This window comes from Gekko japonicus, unplaced genomic scaffold, assembly GCF_001447785.1.
Source record: "Gekko japonicus isolate JY-2015 unplaced genomic scaffold, Gekko_japonicus_V1.1 scaffold205, whole genome shotgun sequence".
Lineage (NCBI taxonomy): Eukaryota > Metazoa > Chordata > Lepidosauria > Squamata > Gekkonidae > Gekko > Gekko japonicus.
Genome location: NW_015175976.1, coordinates 1,654,922 through 1,670,141, shown reverse-complemented (window position 1 = coordinate 1,670,141; position 15,220 = coordinate 1,654,922). Strand labels below are relative to the sequence as shown.

The following is a 15,220-nucleotide window of genomic DNA, read 5'->3' as shown; positions in this document are numbered from 1 at the left end:
CTGGCTTGCCTCTCTTTGCAATGGTTCTGTTACTGGTTTGCTATAGCTACCATCTTCTTTTACTTCATTGTCATATACCTTGTAACCCATGTTCGGTATTGTTTATGGTATACTTTTGGTTTAGCGTGTCGTTAGCATTGTTCTCTAATTCTATAATCCTAGTCCTGTTGCATTGTTCATTGATTGTTTTATGCTGTTTGATTACATTGCTTTAAAGTCCTATAATTTGCCTTGAGTCTTAGCAAGAATAGTGGACTATAAATTAAGTAAGCAAGTAAATAAATATAACATGTTACTAAATAAAGAATGAATTGCATTAAGAAAAACCAACAGGGATGGATAATGAAGTAGAGAAGCTTGAAATCATTGGTGAACATAAAATTCCCATGTGGGTAAATTTCCTGTTGTTATGCTGAACAATACTATTCATATATGTTGCTTCATGATATTCTAGAGCCCAAGTTTTGTGGATTCATACAACATTTTTTCAGATCAAGAGAGGCCAGGGAAAAGTATCAGCAAAATGTCTTGAAGCCCGGAACTTACGTCTGCCAACCTATGTTCAACATGCTAGATAAACTGAGCCTCGCATAATTCATATTGGCTGGTTGAAAATAGGGTTTCCAGCACTGGATTGGGGAATCCTATGAGATTTGCGGGTGAAGCCTGGGGAGGGTGGGGTTTGAGGAGGGGAAGGACCTTAGCGGGGCGTAATGTCGCAGAGTCCACCCTCCAGTGCAGACATTTTGTCTAGCAGAACCAAACTCTGTCGTCTGGAGATCAGTTGCAATTCCAAGAGATCTCCAGTTTGCACCTGGAGGCTGGTAACCCTAGTTGAAAACCTATCTTATATGAAACCAAAAGTTTATAAGGTTAAAAAGAAGCCCTTATAGCTTTTGTTATGCATTGGACATAGATTGCTAAAACCCCAAAGATATACCTTAAATTGTGTTCTTTTTCTCCACCCCCAGACTTCAGAATATTCAGCCATGGCGTCATTAGCTGGTGGATTAGAAGATATGAAGGCCAATTTATCAAGCCCTGCTTCAACAGATATAGGAGCCAGTGTTCCAGGACCACAGTCGTATCCTATTGTGACAGGTAAGAAATGCTTGATGTTGTGACTAGAGAGTATATTAAAAACTGAGATGTTTGGGAAAATATGTCATACTTGTGGCAATAGACTATGTCTGCATTGGCGTATTACTACAAGAGGCATTGCAATTCTTTCAGATTTTTTTTTGCTTTTGACATTTGAACTCTGGAACTAAGGTATGCAAGTCCCTAAAGCACCTTGTCCCTGATACTGTAGGGAACACCTTTTCCTTCATGTGCTTCCAGGTTTTTTCACATTGGCTAAAGCCACTCTTTTCTCTGTCACAGTATATACAGACGGATCTTGGGTGTGCTCATGTTATCAAATGTGCTGTGTTAAAGCTAGACCTGTGTGGGGAGTGCTTCCTCATATACTTTCTTCGAATTGGTGAAGATTTTCATGTTTTTAAAAGCTTTCCCCTGGCTTTGTGTTGATAGTGGTTAATTTCTTAATTATGTTGAGTTTCTAGCAGTTGCTTTTCAAATATATGTCATATATTATATTATATTATATTATCCATCATATTGTACTGGATGTTCTTGATATCTAAGTTGGCTTTGGATACTTTGAGCAGAAAAGCACCCAGCGGATTCAAGTATAAATCAATTAAAATAAATGGTCGTCAAGTTCAAGTCCTACTGTCAATTTGGTATAAATTAATGACTTCTGTGGATGTACCGTTGATTGCAACAGGAGAGAGTTTGCCTCTGTTCTCCTTTCTCTCCTACCAGTATGTCCTAAATATACACAATACACACAGTAGAAATTTGGCACACTTTCTTTTTCTTTTTTGTTAGGCATCCCGAACAATGATGAAGATAAGGAGAATTTAATTAGCCGTGTTTTAAACTGGTTTATTTCATTGCATGGATTCAGAGGAAGATAATAGCTGCAGGACAGAGCCAAAGGTTGCCTGTCCTAGGCAGATAATGAACTAGGAAGAGCTCTGTTCATGAGTAGGGGGAGATACATCTATATCTATATAACTTTTCTTTGTTACTTATGGTCATAAGTCTGCATTTATCATTAGTAGAATGCATTTATTTGTCAGGGGAAGCTAAAATACTAAAACCTTTCTGGTGTCAAAGGGGTTTTCTCTTTAAATGCCATGGGGAATTGGGGGCTAGTGGTTATGTTATAGATTCAGAGAGACATGGGAATGCACAAGGGGCACCATAATCGACTGAAATGTTAATTGAGGATTAATTAATTGAAAAGAGTTAATCAATACCTGTGAATAATGGTGAATCTTTATGTTAAATAAAACTGGGCATAAATGGCACGATCTTCTCACTGCTGTTCTTTTTACATTCATTATACCTTCCTGTTGTTTGCATTTGACTTTTCCCTTTGTGATTGCTTTTTTGAATTTTGATTATTAATACTTTGTTCGGGAAGAGCCAAAGCTTTGAACAGTGTGACAAATATTTGTGTTTCAGTTGGACTTGGATGCACATGCACACACACAAGTACAAACACACATGGCAAAAGCACGGTCTCTACTCTTTCTTTCGGTGCAATCCTAAGTGGAGTTAACACCTTTCTAAGTCCATTGGTATCAATAGGCTTAGAAGGATGTAACTCTGTTTAGGATTCGTCTCTTTGTCTCTCATGGAAGTTGGTGGGTTTGCACATTCTTAAGTGGGTGCGATATGTGGCACAGAAGATCAGCTTTATATAGAAGCCAGCATTGAAAGCAAAGGAATCTACTTCCCTGAAATTTCCTTGGTCCAGTCACAAAGATCCGCCTAATTGGTGATCTGTGCTGTGAGGGTCTTTACTTAGGTGTTCTATATGAAGCCAGTCTTGCCTGAAAGTGTATGTGTGTGGGGTGTACAAAGACTGCACTTTGCATAGCACATCTATACCAGATGTGCAGGAAGGTTGCTGGTCTGATATCCCCCTTCTACAACAATCTTGTTCTGCATGCAGAATGACACAATTGTAATTTCATAAATTTATTTAGGTTGTATTGAATTGTTTCCTCCATCTTCTGCAGTCTTGTTTCTTTGGATAGTCTACCCACGCCAATAACAATCTGGTGAAGTCAGAATTTCCACTAATTTTAACAGTTCTTGATCTCAATAGGACTTAATTACTATCATCATGATCTATATGAAATACATTTAGGGATTTCTTTTGTGGTGGTTGTGGTGATGATACTGATGAATGTTGTGGCAGGGATTGGTTCAATTGCTTGCCCATCTTAGAGAGGCTGGATGGAAACAAGGACCACTGGTTCTACTGCCTGCCAGTCACAAGGGTTGAGCCATTCAGATCCTAGGGAGGGGAAAGGGCAGAATGAAACAGGGAAAATGTAGGGCCTAAGAGAGGAAGCTTGAATGGGGGGTTTCTGCAGATAAATGAAGAGGGAAAGACAACAGGGCAAATATTTCGAGTGCAAGGAAAATTGGAAGAGAGGATAAGAAGAGAGAAGTCACATGACTGAAGTTCACATACTGATAGCAATTGCAATTTATATCCAGACTACAGAGATCAGTTCCCTTGGAGAAAACTGATGTTTTGAAGGGTGGACTCTCTGGCACTGTACCCCACTAAAGTCTGTGTCCTCCCCAGGCTCCACTCCCAAATCTCCAGGAGTTTCTCAACTTGGATCTGCAACACTATCCCCTCAACTTCCTTCCAGAAGCCAGGGGGGATCTGGCAATCTTACATACTGATTTCAATAAACAAATATTTATCTGTAGTTAATTTATATTGCATTGATTTTAGAGAATATCACTGCCTCTAAAAGCTTACAAGACTGAGAGAATCTAAGAATGTTTGTGGATATCTTAGTCCCTAAATTATTATTGTATGATTCCATTCCACTTCAGTGATGAGCCATTTTCAGTAGGGTTTACTGGCAAGTAAACACACATGAGATTGTGGCCTTAATGAAACCACATGTTTATAATATGTTTTTAAAGTGTGTGTGTGTGTGTGTATGGCAAGGAGCCCTTTTTACTACTGCCAGAGTTTCAGAAATGAAAAAAAAAATAGTATTTTAGGATTTACAACTGATCTAAGAATTCTTAGTTTGTCAGTTATCTGTTAATGTATTATTCCCTAAGTTATCCCTAAGTTATCAGTTTTGTACTTTTTTAAGAGCTAGATACGAGTCCTTTTTTAAGAGCTAGATTCGAGTCCAGTAGTAGCTTAGAGACCAACAAGATACTCAAGGCATAATCTTTTGAGAGTTAAATCTCCCTTCATTAAATGCTAGTACTTTTAAAAAGATATTGAAGAATAAGGCAACTTACTTTGTAATAAAACAAAACCTGTTACACATGAAAGCTATCTAATATTTTACTTACTGTTTTCCACCCCCAAATTCAACACTGGAGCTAGGGTTGCCAAGTTGATTTTTGCTGGGAGCGGGGGGCTCCCGGCCGGCGTCAGTTGTGTGCGCGTCAGTTGTGTGTGCGTCACCCGGAAGTGACGTGACGACGCCAGGCATGGTGCAGCTCAGAGAAGGATGGCCGTGCCCCCCCCCAGCGTGCCCGGTGTGGTCGCGTCACTTCTGGGTGATGTGCATGTCGCGGGGGTTCCCCCGGGGCCTGATCCGGCGGTGGCTGGGAATGGGCCTCTGGGGCAGGGTTTTCCCCGCCCCCCGGGGGGACTTGGGAAGCCTAACTGGAGCCCAAATAGCATCAATCGTCCATAAAAAAGCAACAAAGGTACTAGTAGTAGCCCATCTCTCAGAGCAATTAAAATTTGTTCACAGCAATGACAATTAGCCCCCATCAATTAAAGCTTTCCAGTACTATTGAGATGGAATTTCTCCTGTGCAAGCCTCTTTGAAATGGATGGGAGCTCTTGGTCTTCTTTCATTCATTCCAGTGAATGTTGGGTAGGAGAATTTCCTGCAGGATTATGCCTTTAGCTGATTAATGTACATCTTAAGCCAATTAAAGGATGCAGCGATAATAATAATAATAATAATAAAGACAAATAAATAACATGGAAAATGTGTGCTTGCTTCAGTGTGTCGCAGCTCAGAGAAGATATGTATGCTACAGTCAAGATTATCACCCCCCCAAAAAAACTTAACTCTTAACTATGTTGGTGTAATTATTCAAATGAATAGAAATGAGTACTCAACATACTCATTATTTAAATTGGTGGGTCATTCTCAGTTGTAGGTACTTTACCAAACCAAAAAGAAAAAAAAATGCTGCCGAAATAAATAGAAACCTCCAAAGGGCAAACGAATTAAGGTTGCCACCTTTCCCAGAGGGGAATAAAAAACTGTCAGAGCTCATTTGCATATGATTTATTTAAGCATTTGTCCATTAAAAAAAAAATTGCCGTTGACTAGGATTGTCTGGGTGACAAAAATGGTCTGGTCAGCTGACAATTAATCATGTTTTTTAAAACTAAGAAATAGTTCACTGCATACAATGCTATCAGTAAGAGGGGAAATGTTTCGTCTGGAAAGCTAGTTAAGTGGCCAAGAAGCACATATAATCATTATAACGTAGTGAAATGCCTAACTTTATTTATTCATTTAGAATATTTCTATGCCGCCTCTTCAGAGTCCTGCACAACAAAAATTTATTTTCAAGCAGCATAGCTCAATCCTATGCCCATTTAGACAGAAATAATTCCAGATCAGTGCACATAATAGTATCAATGAGAAAGGATGCCTTTTCCAGTGGGCTTGTTCAGAAGCAGCATTCCTAGCTGAAAGCTAACAGTCTTTGACACACCACAACCAGCTCTCGATTTCTGAATGCTTCTTAGCTTCAGAAGAAGAAAAAAGATAGAGCTGGGTCTTTCTCTACTAATCATTTTGGAAAAGAATATGCCAAATTGCCAGAACAAATTAACAGAAGCAGCATTCCTAGCTGAAAGCTAACAGTCTTTGACACACCACAACCAGCTCTCGATTTCTGAATGCTTCTTAGCTTCAGAAGAAGAAAAAAGATAGAGCTGGGTCTTTCTCTACTAATCATTTTGGAAAAGAATATGCCAAATTGCCAGAACAAATTAAGTGATTTGCACTCCTGGTTCTGTAGTATTATGAATAACGTCAGCAAGCCTCCAAAACTATATATCAAGAATGGACAGATTTTAGGATCTACCAGTAGACTACTGGCCAATTTCCAGTTAATCATCTAGCATCTACTGGTTGCTGGAATTCTTGCAAAGAGTCCTCAGCCTTGGATTGACTTTCCAAGGCACATATTCTTAGCTAAGTAACACCTTAATGTTGATTAGTTATACTATATTAAGAGATAATAACAAGTATGCATTCTTACTTTTTAAATTTAATGCACTCAGGAGGATGACAGTTTAAAAAATAGACCACACAGGGCTGATGAACCCTATACCTTCACTAGATGTCTAACTGAACCAAGTTGTGCAAGTCTGAAATCTGGTCATCTCTGGATATCTGATATTTCACCATCAAGATATTGTATTTCATTGTATAAACCTACATGTTCCAACATCTTTGTCCAGTGTGGGAGACCAGAAAGTGTTTTTCTTTGGGATAAAAAAACACCAAATGAATTGTAAATGGCTCCAGAAATCATTGATTGAATAGAGGACATAGTTCTCTTTCATGGAGAAAAAAAAACACGGCAGATTCCTTAGTGCTCCACGATTCAACAGCAAGCAGGATATTAATGTGCAGAATGCTTAAAAGCCCCCATATTCTGGGATGAAGAGAGTTTGAGAAATGGGTTTTATTGTGGCCAAGAAAACTAATCTGGTTCTTTTGATAGGGCTCAGATCAGCAGTTCAAGCTTCAGCAGTTTTTATGAGAATGTCTAGGGCCGGAGCTTGGCTTCCATTCACAAACTGACCTACGTCTAGTTTGTATTGTGAGTCCCGAGTTCTTAAGCCAACTCATAAAATAGTTTAATCAATGCAAAATAGGCTGAGAACCATGCAGATAAGAGAATTATGACCACAGTGTTTCATTGTTCTTGTTTTCAAACCCTTGGCCTGCCGTAGGAAAAGGCGGCATTGAGGAAATAATAACGTCAAAGATCCCTTCGTGCAGCTGTGGTGTCAGCCTATGGGTGTTTGCATTTCCTAGCAGATTTGCAGATCTGATCTGTTGTTAATATCATTTGAATGAAAAAAAGAGAACTGTTTAGACATTGGCATTCACATCAGGGCATCCATAAAAAAAACACTGGCCTAAGTAATGGCAAAAGGAAATTTTGATGACACTTTCCTATACTGCTTCATCCACCCAACTTGCTTGTGGTTATGGACCACTGGCTGAACATCTGATTAGAGAACTAGTTGATTTCTTTCCATCGTTTTTATGCCACATTAAATATTAAGTTAAAAAAAAACCCCACTTGCTCTTACTGCCTGCTGCCACGGTTCATAAGCGTGCTCTCCATTTGCAAGCCAATGACATGTGCCCAGCTCATTACTGCTGTAGTCAGCACTTCCTGAACATCCCCTGATTGTTACTAATTACCTGCAGATGCATTTTCTCTGCTCTGGCTGTGCTGACTTCAGCTGGGTCCGCGGATCACTTTGAGAGGACAAAGTGGCACTGAAACTGACACCTTTGCTCGCCTCTCCAATAAGGCACGGAGGGCAGATTGACAAATCCACAGGCGACTCAGGCTGGCGCTGGCCGGAGGAGAGTCACTTTGTGTTAATAAAAGTCCCCAGAAATGACTGGATGGGAGTGCTGAGGGACTTAGCAAAAGGGAGCTGAATGAGAATATTTCATTTCAATGGGCATGGATGCGAATGATATAATTGCACACTTTTAAATAGCACAAAAGAAAGCTTTCAAAGCAGCTTTTGAGTGTGTTTTTACAACAGATGTTCAGAGGTAGGAGCCACTGTTTTCAGGAGTGTTTACAGATTGGGAAAAAAACCCACCCTTCCCCATAACACAGAGCTTTTGCAACCTTTTATAATTAATGAGCCAAACTATGCCATAATTCAGAGGGAGGGATCAACAAAGAGCCATTTTAAGAAAGTTCATTTGTGTAACTAAAAGCATAGAATTTGACAGTATTGATTGACATGTGGATTAATAATCCAGAAAGTTTCTGCAGCCCAAAGGGTGGTTGTTGAGTATCCTTTATTATAGCCACATGAGATCTCAGTTTCACAATAAGTGATAAATATACACAGGAGGACCTTGCATGATCGTTTTTCTGCGCGGGCATAAGTCTAGGCATGGTTTGCACTTCCTGGCAGGTGTTCAGTTGTATGATTTCCCTTTCTACAAAGTGTCTCTAAGAAGTCCTTTTGTCCTGTAAAAACCTTCGCCTGCCATTCTCTTTTCATGCTGGTTAGTCTAGCACTCCCCAAAACATTTCTCTTTTTCGAAGAGCCATATTTAGTTCTGCACTCAGCCATATTAGGCTCCGGAGTCATAGGTTGGGGACCCCCTGGTCAAACACTTTCCCTTGTTCAGTATCTTGGGCATATGTGTAGCTAAGAGTCAGTTTGCTAAACAATATGCAGCAGACTTTTTTTGATATAGCTTTTCCTGTACTGTACTGTGCTGCTTCAGAGTATAAGTAGTGGGATCATATGTTTGGATGCTGTCCTGTGAAAAAGTTTCTAGGCTAAATTCTGTGCTTTCCCCCATCATGATAATTTTCTGTCTGCAGGGAGTTACTGTTTAAAGGAATAGAAGGGAAAAAAAAAAGAACTAGCAGAAAGCTAGGAGCCAGACACCCTTGAAAAATGTCATGCTGGGAGGCGGGATGGAATTTGCTGAGTGTCAGTCATATTTGATTTCCTTCTATGGGTTTTGTGAGGAAGACCCTGACACTTAGCATATTTCATTCACAACTTCGGTTTAAACTGAAGTACGGTGAGGGCAATGCCGCCTCCTAAAACACATTAGCTCTCTCTCATATAGCAACACGTGCTCTGTGTGTTAACGCTACTTCAGTGGATGCCTGTCAGGATTGCTAAGAAGGGTTTTGAACAAGTGATATATATAAATGATTATTATAATATTAATGTCTTAGATCCCCTGGGATCAGTTTTAGAAACTGGCGTTAGATTTGCTATTTTCCAATTTTCTGGTAAGGAGCCTAGATTCACTGACAAATCATATATTTTAGTTAAAAGATGCATAGTTTCATTTATGAGTTCTTGAAGGACCCTCCGGTGAATGCCACTCACATTTGTTGACCAGATACCAAAGTACAATGTACTGGGAGGTAGATGTACTGCTTTCTGTATACATGAGTGCTTCCTGTATTACATGGGCAATGCAAATAACATTTATCAGAATAACCGTAATGAATTATCTTGCAAGGTGTGTATTAGTACTTTAAATAGGAGGCAAAAGGTAAACAATTCATATGTATCCTTGTCACAAATGAAAAGGAAGTTTGTATCCAGTGGAGAGAATAAGAAAATGACAAATGCAGGTAATAAAATAAGGCAAGCGAAAAAAAGGAATTTGCGGATCAGATTGCTAAGAGTCAGTGTTGTGTAGCCCAGGAAAGATGTTGGTTCAAATCCCTATACAGTCATGGGTTCAAATCCCTAGTTAGCCTACTGGATGACCTTGAACCATTCACTTGGTGCTCAGCCTCACCTACCTCACAGGTTGTTTTGAAGATAAAATGGAGGAGCAAAGAATGATGTATACTGCCCCAAGCTCTTTGGAGGAAGGGTGGGGTAAAGATATATAAATAAGTATCAAAGAACAATATGTGTCAAAAACATGAAGCCATTTGAAGAAGCAGTATGGCTGTTACGGTTAGAAGGAATAATGAACACAGAGGTGAAAACTGAGGAGAATCAAAACAAATTCCTTGAATTTTATTCTAGGAAATGTTAGGGCCAAACTAGACATTGCTGGTTTTAAAGAGAGGGTTCCAGGTTCCTCAGCCCAAGCACTTTTTCTTGATCTTTTTTCATGACAACATGTCCAAGCGGAACCTGAGAACATTTTCCAGTGTCAATAAAAGGACAGTTACAGTAAAGCTAAGGCTGCCTGAAACTTCTTTGGGCATGTGGTCCTTGTTGCCGAAAGAAGACAATTGCATTTGAGAAATGTCTTAGCTCATCCTCTGGGACCTTTGCCCTGTGCATTTGCAATTGCAGATGAACCAACCCAGCCAAGTGTTTACAGCCAAGTATTGAAAAAAAAAAAGTATCTCCAGCAGAAAATATACCAGTCCCATCTAACTGCATCATTGATGGAGTGAATTTAGTGCAGAAGATGAAGGACAACGAGAAGACATTTGAACTGCAGAATCTATATTCTGTGTTGTACTTCACAAAGGTACCCACAGTGAAAAGAAAGATGTTCTTTTTTATGTATACCTGCAAAGTTCTATAAAAAATCCTTAAAGATACAAATGAGGAACAAATGTTTGCCTTTAGGTGATTACGCTGGATCACAAAATCCAGCTGCTAAAAAGATACCTGTGCAGTTTATCTAACAAGTCTGAGCTCATCAAGTCTTCAGTGGAGGATGCTTAAGTACTTGAAGAAGTTGGAAGAGAAAACACTTTATGCGACAGGTGACTGGATTGGTTTTTCCTCTCTCTTACACACAGTATTGTTTACAGGAAAATAATGGAATGAGAATCCTTTTTCAAATGCTGGCAACTTTTTTTGAACCTGTGTACCTACAGGTTGAATTTGAATTAAATACTTTCAGCAGTGTTCCTATGATATAATGATATATCACCAGTTGTTATAAATGCAAAATGATTAATTAAAAATAAAATATTTCCTCTGTCCCCCTTTAATTTGTCCCCCCTTAAATGTTTCAGTTTCTCCCCTCACTCTTGTACCCCAACTAAAATGTGCCCCCCACAGCAATACCTAAGATTGAATATGGGACCTGGTTATGCTTATGGGAGTCCTAGCAATTGTAAGGAAAGCCATATATGTGCAGCTGCAGGCCACTCTAAGTCATCCTGTCTTAACTTTGTTTTATTTCCCTTGGATAGCAAACCTTGCACATTATATTGGGGCTCATGGCTGCGATCCAAGGAAGTGGGACCCTGTATGCACAGTGGTGGCCAACCTTTTTGGCAAGTGTGTTGCAAGTCACATTCAAAGTCTGAGAGAGGTATATTGTAATTTGTTTAGAGATAAAACCCCCAAAATCAGCCTTTTTAACCATGGTGTGATATTTAAGGTTGCCAGCCCTGTGTTGGCAGCCCCTGGGAGTGTTTGGGGGGTGGAGCCTGGGGAGGAGAATATGCACTGACACCATGATGTCACTTTCAGGTGAGCACCCAAAGTGATGTCACAGCATCAGCAATGCTCTAGGAATTTCCCCAGTCTCTATGGTAAAGGTCGTAGAGATTTGGGGAAGGTCCTAAAGGCGCATTGCAGAAACTGTGATGTCACAGGTGTTCAGTTGGAAGTGACTTTAGGGCATCTGTGATGTCATTTTCCTTCCCGTTTTTCTCTCGTTGTTCAATTGAATGAGGATGGGGTATGCAGTGCGCGGGAATGGTGCCCTGCCATGGGCAGGCAAGTGGTTTACTAACAGTGCAATCCTAATTATATCCTTCTACATCTGTGGAAGTTGATGAACTTAGAAGGATGTAATTCTGCTTAAGTCTGAACTTTAAGGCAGGGATCAGGCAGCAGGGGTGTAGTGCTGGGAAAACAGATAGCATTACAGGCCTGCCTATTATTCCTTAGCCAGCCCAATACACCTTTTTGTTTTGGCCCAGGACTGCCATAAACTACCACTGCCAATCCCATTCCTTTTGACTCCTATGCCACCCATATTCCACTATTTGCCTATCAGCTTTTTGTTAACTATTTTGCACTTCAGCAGATCTTCTATGGAACCTCAACACTTTTTGGAAAATGTGGGGTGATTCAACAGATGGAGTTGCTGAGTAGGAAACTAGTAACACCCCCCCCACACACACACAAATGCACACACTGATGGTGCTTGTACAGACCTGGCTCAGACATCACTGGATTAATATTTAGGATAATCCTGCCTTCTGGATCAACAGTTTCCTGCTTGGCTTCTTGATCCTGTTGTGTTCATCTTACTTGTGTGCCAGGCTTTTGCCAAGGGAATCTAAGGCTGCGGTCACACGGAACATTAGCCACGCTAGAGAGACGGAAGACAGGCGGATTTTCAGGGCGCGATCTCACCGGCACATCTGGGAAGCGTAGCGCTCCTGTGGCTCAACCGAGGCTTCCCGCTTAAGACGCGCGGCAAAAAACTAGTACCTCGGAGGTACTAGTTTCTGGAAACCGCAGGGCAAGGGCGGGCGTCTGATTGCGTTTCCGGTGGCATCCGGTGCCCACCCATGTCCCCTTGCAAAAAAGGTTCCCCCCCCAAGTCTCCGTGGATGCGCACAAGCACCCAACGGAGCATGTGCATTTTTGGTGTACACGGAAAAAAACCACCAGTTTGCCGCACTGCGCCGCTTTTTTGTTGTGCGCAGGACCGTCCTGTGATCGGCAGCTCTCCCTACCCACGGGACCTCCACGGGACCTCCACGGGAGGTCTGATCGCTTAACCCTGCGTTAGTTTTCCCTGGGGCAAACAGCCACGCTCCCCCCCCCGCATTTTCCTGCCCATGTGACCGGAGCCATAGTATATTTTCTGTTTCATGGCACTGAAAGGGAAATTGTCCTTTAAAAAAATAATTGTCATACTTCTGTACCTCCTGTTCTACAATCTATTCAAAGCAGTTTACTATCAAAGCGCTAACACATCTAAGACAACCAGAAGTCATGAATAAACATAAAGCAAAAAAGCCCAACACATAAAAGTAATTCAAATTTTTAATATATATTTTTTTAGAAAATGTATGTGCTGCCTTTCCAGAGATCTGTTCAAGGTGGCTCACAAAGTAAAACAAGATAAAACTATAAAATGCAAAATAAAAATAATTTAAATTGACGAATCATAACAAACCCAGGCATTAAAAACAAACAAAAAACAGCCACAGCATCCTAAAACGATGCTCCTATAACAGTCTTCACGCTAGAAGCAGATTGTAAAAACAATTTTTAAAAAATGAAAGCCCTTAGTTCAAACCCTGGGTAAAAAGAAGTATCTCAGCTAGAAATGGTACCTGCAACATATACTTTTAATGACAACAATTTATTGAGAAAGGGAAAAATAAGTGCTGTATAAATCATAAAAAGCATCTATTAATGCATCTTTGTTCATTATTTCCTGTGCTATTTCTTTGCTTCTTGACATCTTTGTCTCTTTATTAAGTGGCTCCTTGCCCTTCTGTGTCTAGGGAGATTTGATAGGTTTTTTGGTCAAAGGGCTAAGCAACTTATGTCTGATGCCCACTTAATAATCGCTGTGAAGATTGTCAGCATGTTAAATTATGTGCTTAATGTGTGTTCCTTTGACTTTTGAATGCTGCATCAGTCTTCTGTGCCGTCTGGAGTCAGGAAGAGTAGCCATATTTTTTAAAAGTCAAAGGATCACTGTTTGATAATGTGGATGCCAAGGTCAGTTGAAGTCTGCAAAAGGTAGCTGAGAATGGAAAGGCTGGTTTTTAAGCCCTTGTTAGTTTGTTTGGTTCTTCTTGCACCATGGAGAAACACTGTGATTATGCTAGTTATGAAAAGAGGAATTCTTTTCTCTGTCCCCAGTCTAAAGTTGTTCAGTTTCATTAGATGAAAATTTTCTCTGTGAAAACTAAAAGGCCAGCTCCTTCTTTCTAATATACTTCATTGTATAGTTCCATAGATGGGAAGTGCCTGAGGAGATTATGTGCCTGGTGGATCATTAAAGTGTTTCTCCCCTACCTCTTTTACAAACATAACCAACACGTGCTCACCCACTCCCCCAGGTTGCCAGCCAAGTATTGGGAGCCAGCAGGAGGCTTGAGTGGGTGGGGAAATGCAAAGCACTGGTGCAAATATGGAAGTGACATTATCGTGTTGAGGCGACACTCTAGAATCCACCATAGAGTTTCAATGGAATCCTGGAGCATTGCACCAATGAAATGACGTCAGTTCCAGGTTTGTACCAAAAGTGAAGTTGCACTGTTAGAGCAACAGTGGTCCCCCCCCCCCGAACCATGGCAGGGGTCAGGGGCTGCCAGTGGGAAGACCTGGCATCCCTATCCCCCTGTACCATTATATTTTGAGAATTGCTTTCATGAAAATAAAACAATAATGAAAGAGGTTGCTTTGAACTCCCACATTGTCAGCAGTGGATTCAAGATCCACACAGGCATCATTGTCACTGCGGTGATAAACCTGTGACCAATGCTCCCTCTAAGCTGTGGAGTCTTGTGAGCAAAAGTTCTGCCTTGTGAGCTACTGACAATAAAGTTGTGAGCGAGCGATTTGGCTACTGCGTAAATTAGTTTCCTCTGGAGCCCTCCTTCCTGAGCCAAGGCAACACTGTGTGAGCTGGAGGCTAAAAAACTGTGAGCTAGCTCACACTAACTCAACTTAGAGGGAACACTGCCTGTGACTGGTCTGTCACACTGTGCAGTTCCCCCTATGCTATTTAATCTATGTCAACTCATCCTTACGGGCAAAGTCCAGTTCTCAGTGAAGTGAGAAACTGCACCTTGTGGCTTGCACCACTTCCAACTGCAGAAAGGAGGTGCTCACATTATCAAATGTTCCTCAGTACAAAGAAAATCCCTGAATTGAAATAGCTAGCATGCCAGGCGGGGGCAGCCCGCCACTGCATGATTAGATGCAACCACGGGGCTTGTTGCTTGTTCCCGATGAATCGCATCTCAGCACTGAGGGCTCACTATGGAGTGTGTGATGATGCTCATACTGAGAAGGGGGAAAGGAACAATGGCACAGATTTGGGATGGCCTGATCAGACCATCCCGATGCCTTTAGAGCGCCCTGCAGCGATCAGATGGGAAAGTCTATCTGTGGCCTGTAGCAACCTGTTTGCTACCGGACTTTCCCTTGTGTCTTTTTACTCTGCTTCTGTGGTGGAGCAAAACGGGTTGCTGACTGGTGTGGAGTGCTTCCCAGGTGTTCCCAGACTGTGCAGACTCCACCCTGGACATATGAGATCAGTAATTGATTAAGCACCAGTTTGGTGTAGTGGTTAAGTGTGCGGTCTCTAATCTGGGAGAACCGGGTTTGATTCCCCACTCCTCCACTTGCACCTGCTGATGTGACCTTGGGTCAGTCACAAGCTCTGGCACAGCTGTCCTTGAAAAAGAGCAGTTT

The 15,220-nt window shown here is 41.1% G+C and overlaps 1 protein-coding gene across 1 annotated transcript in view; it reads left to right on the top strand.

The window, feature by feature from the left end:
- LOC107122994 (paired box protein Pax-5) overlaps window positions 1-15,220 on the top strand; it is a 299,963-nt gene that overhangs the window by 140,916 nt on the left and 143,827 nt on the right. The window contains exon 7 of the mRNA XM_015426146.1: window positions 972-1,101. Within this exon, the coding sequence (XP_015281632.1) occupies window positions 972-1,101 (130 nt within the window). The remainder of the gene's footprint in view (window positions 1-971; window positions 1,102-15,220) is intronic.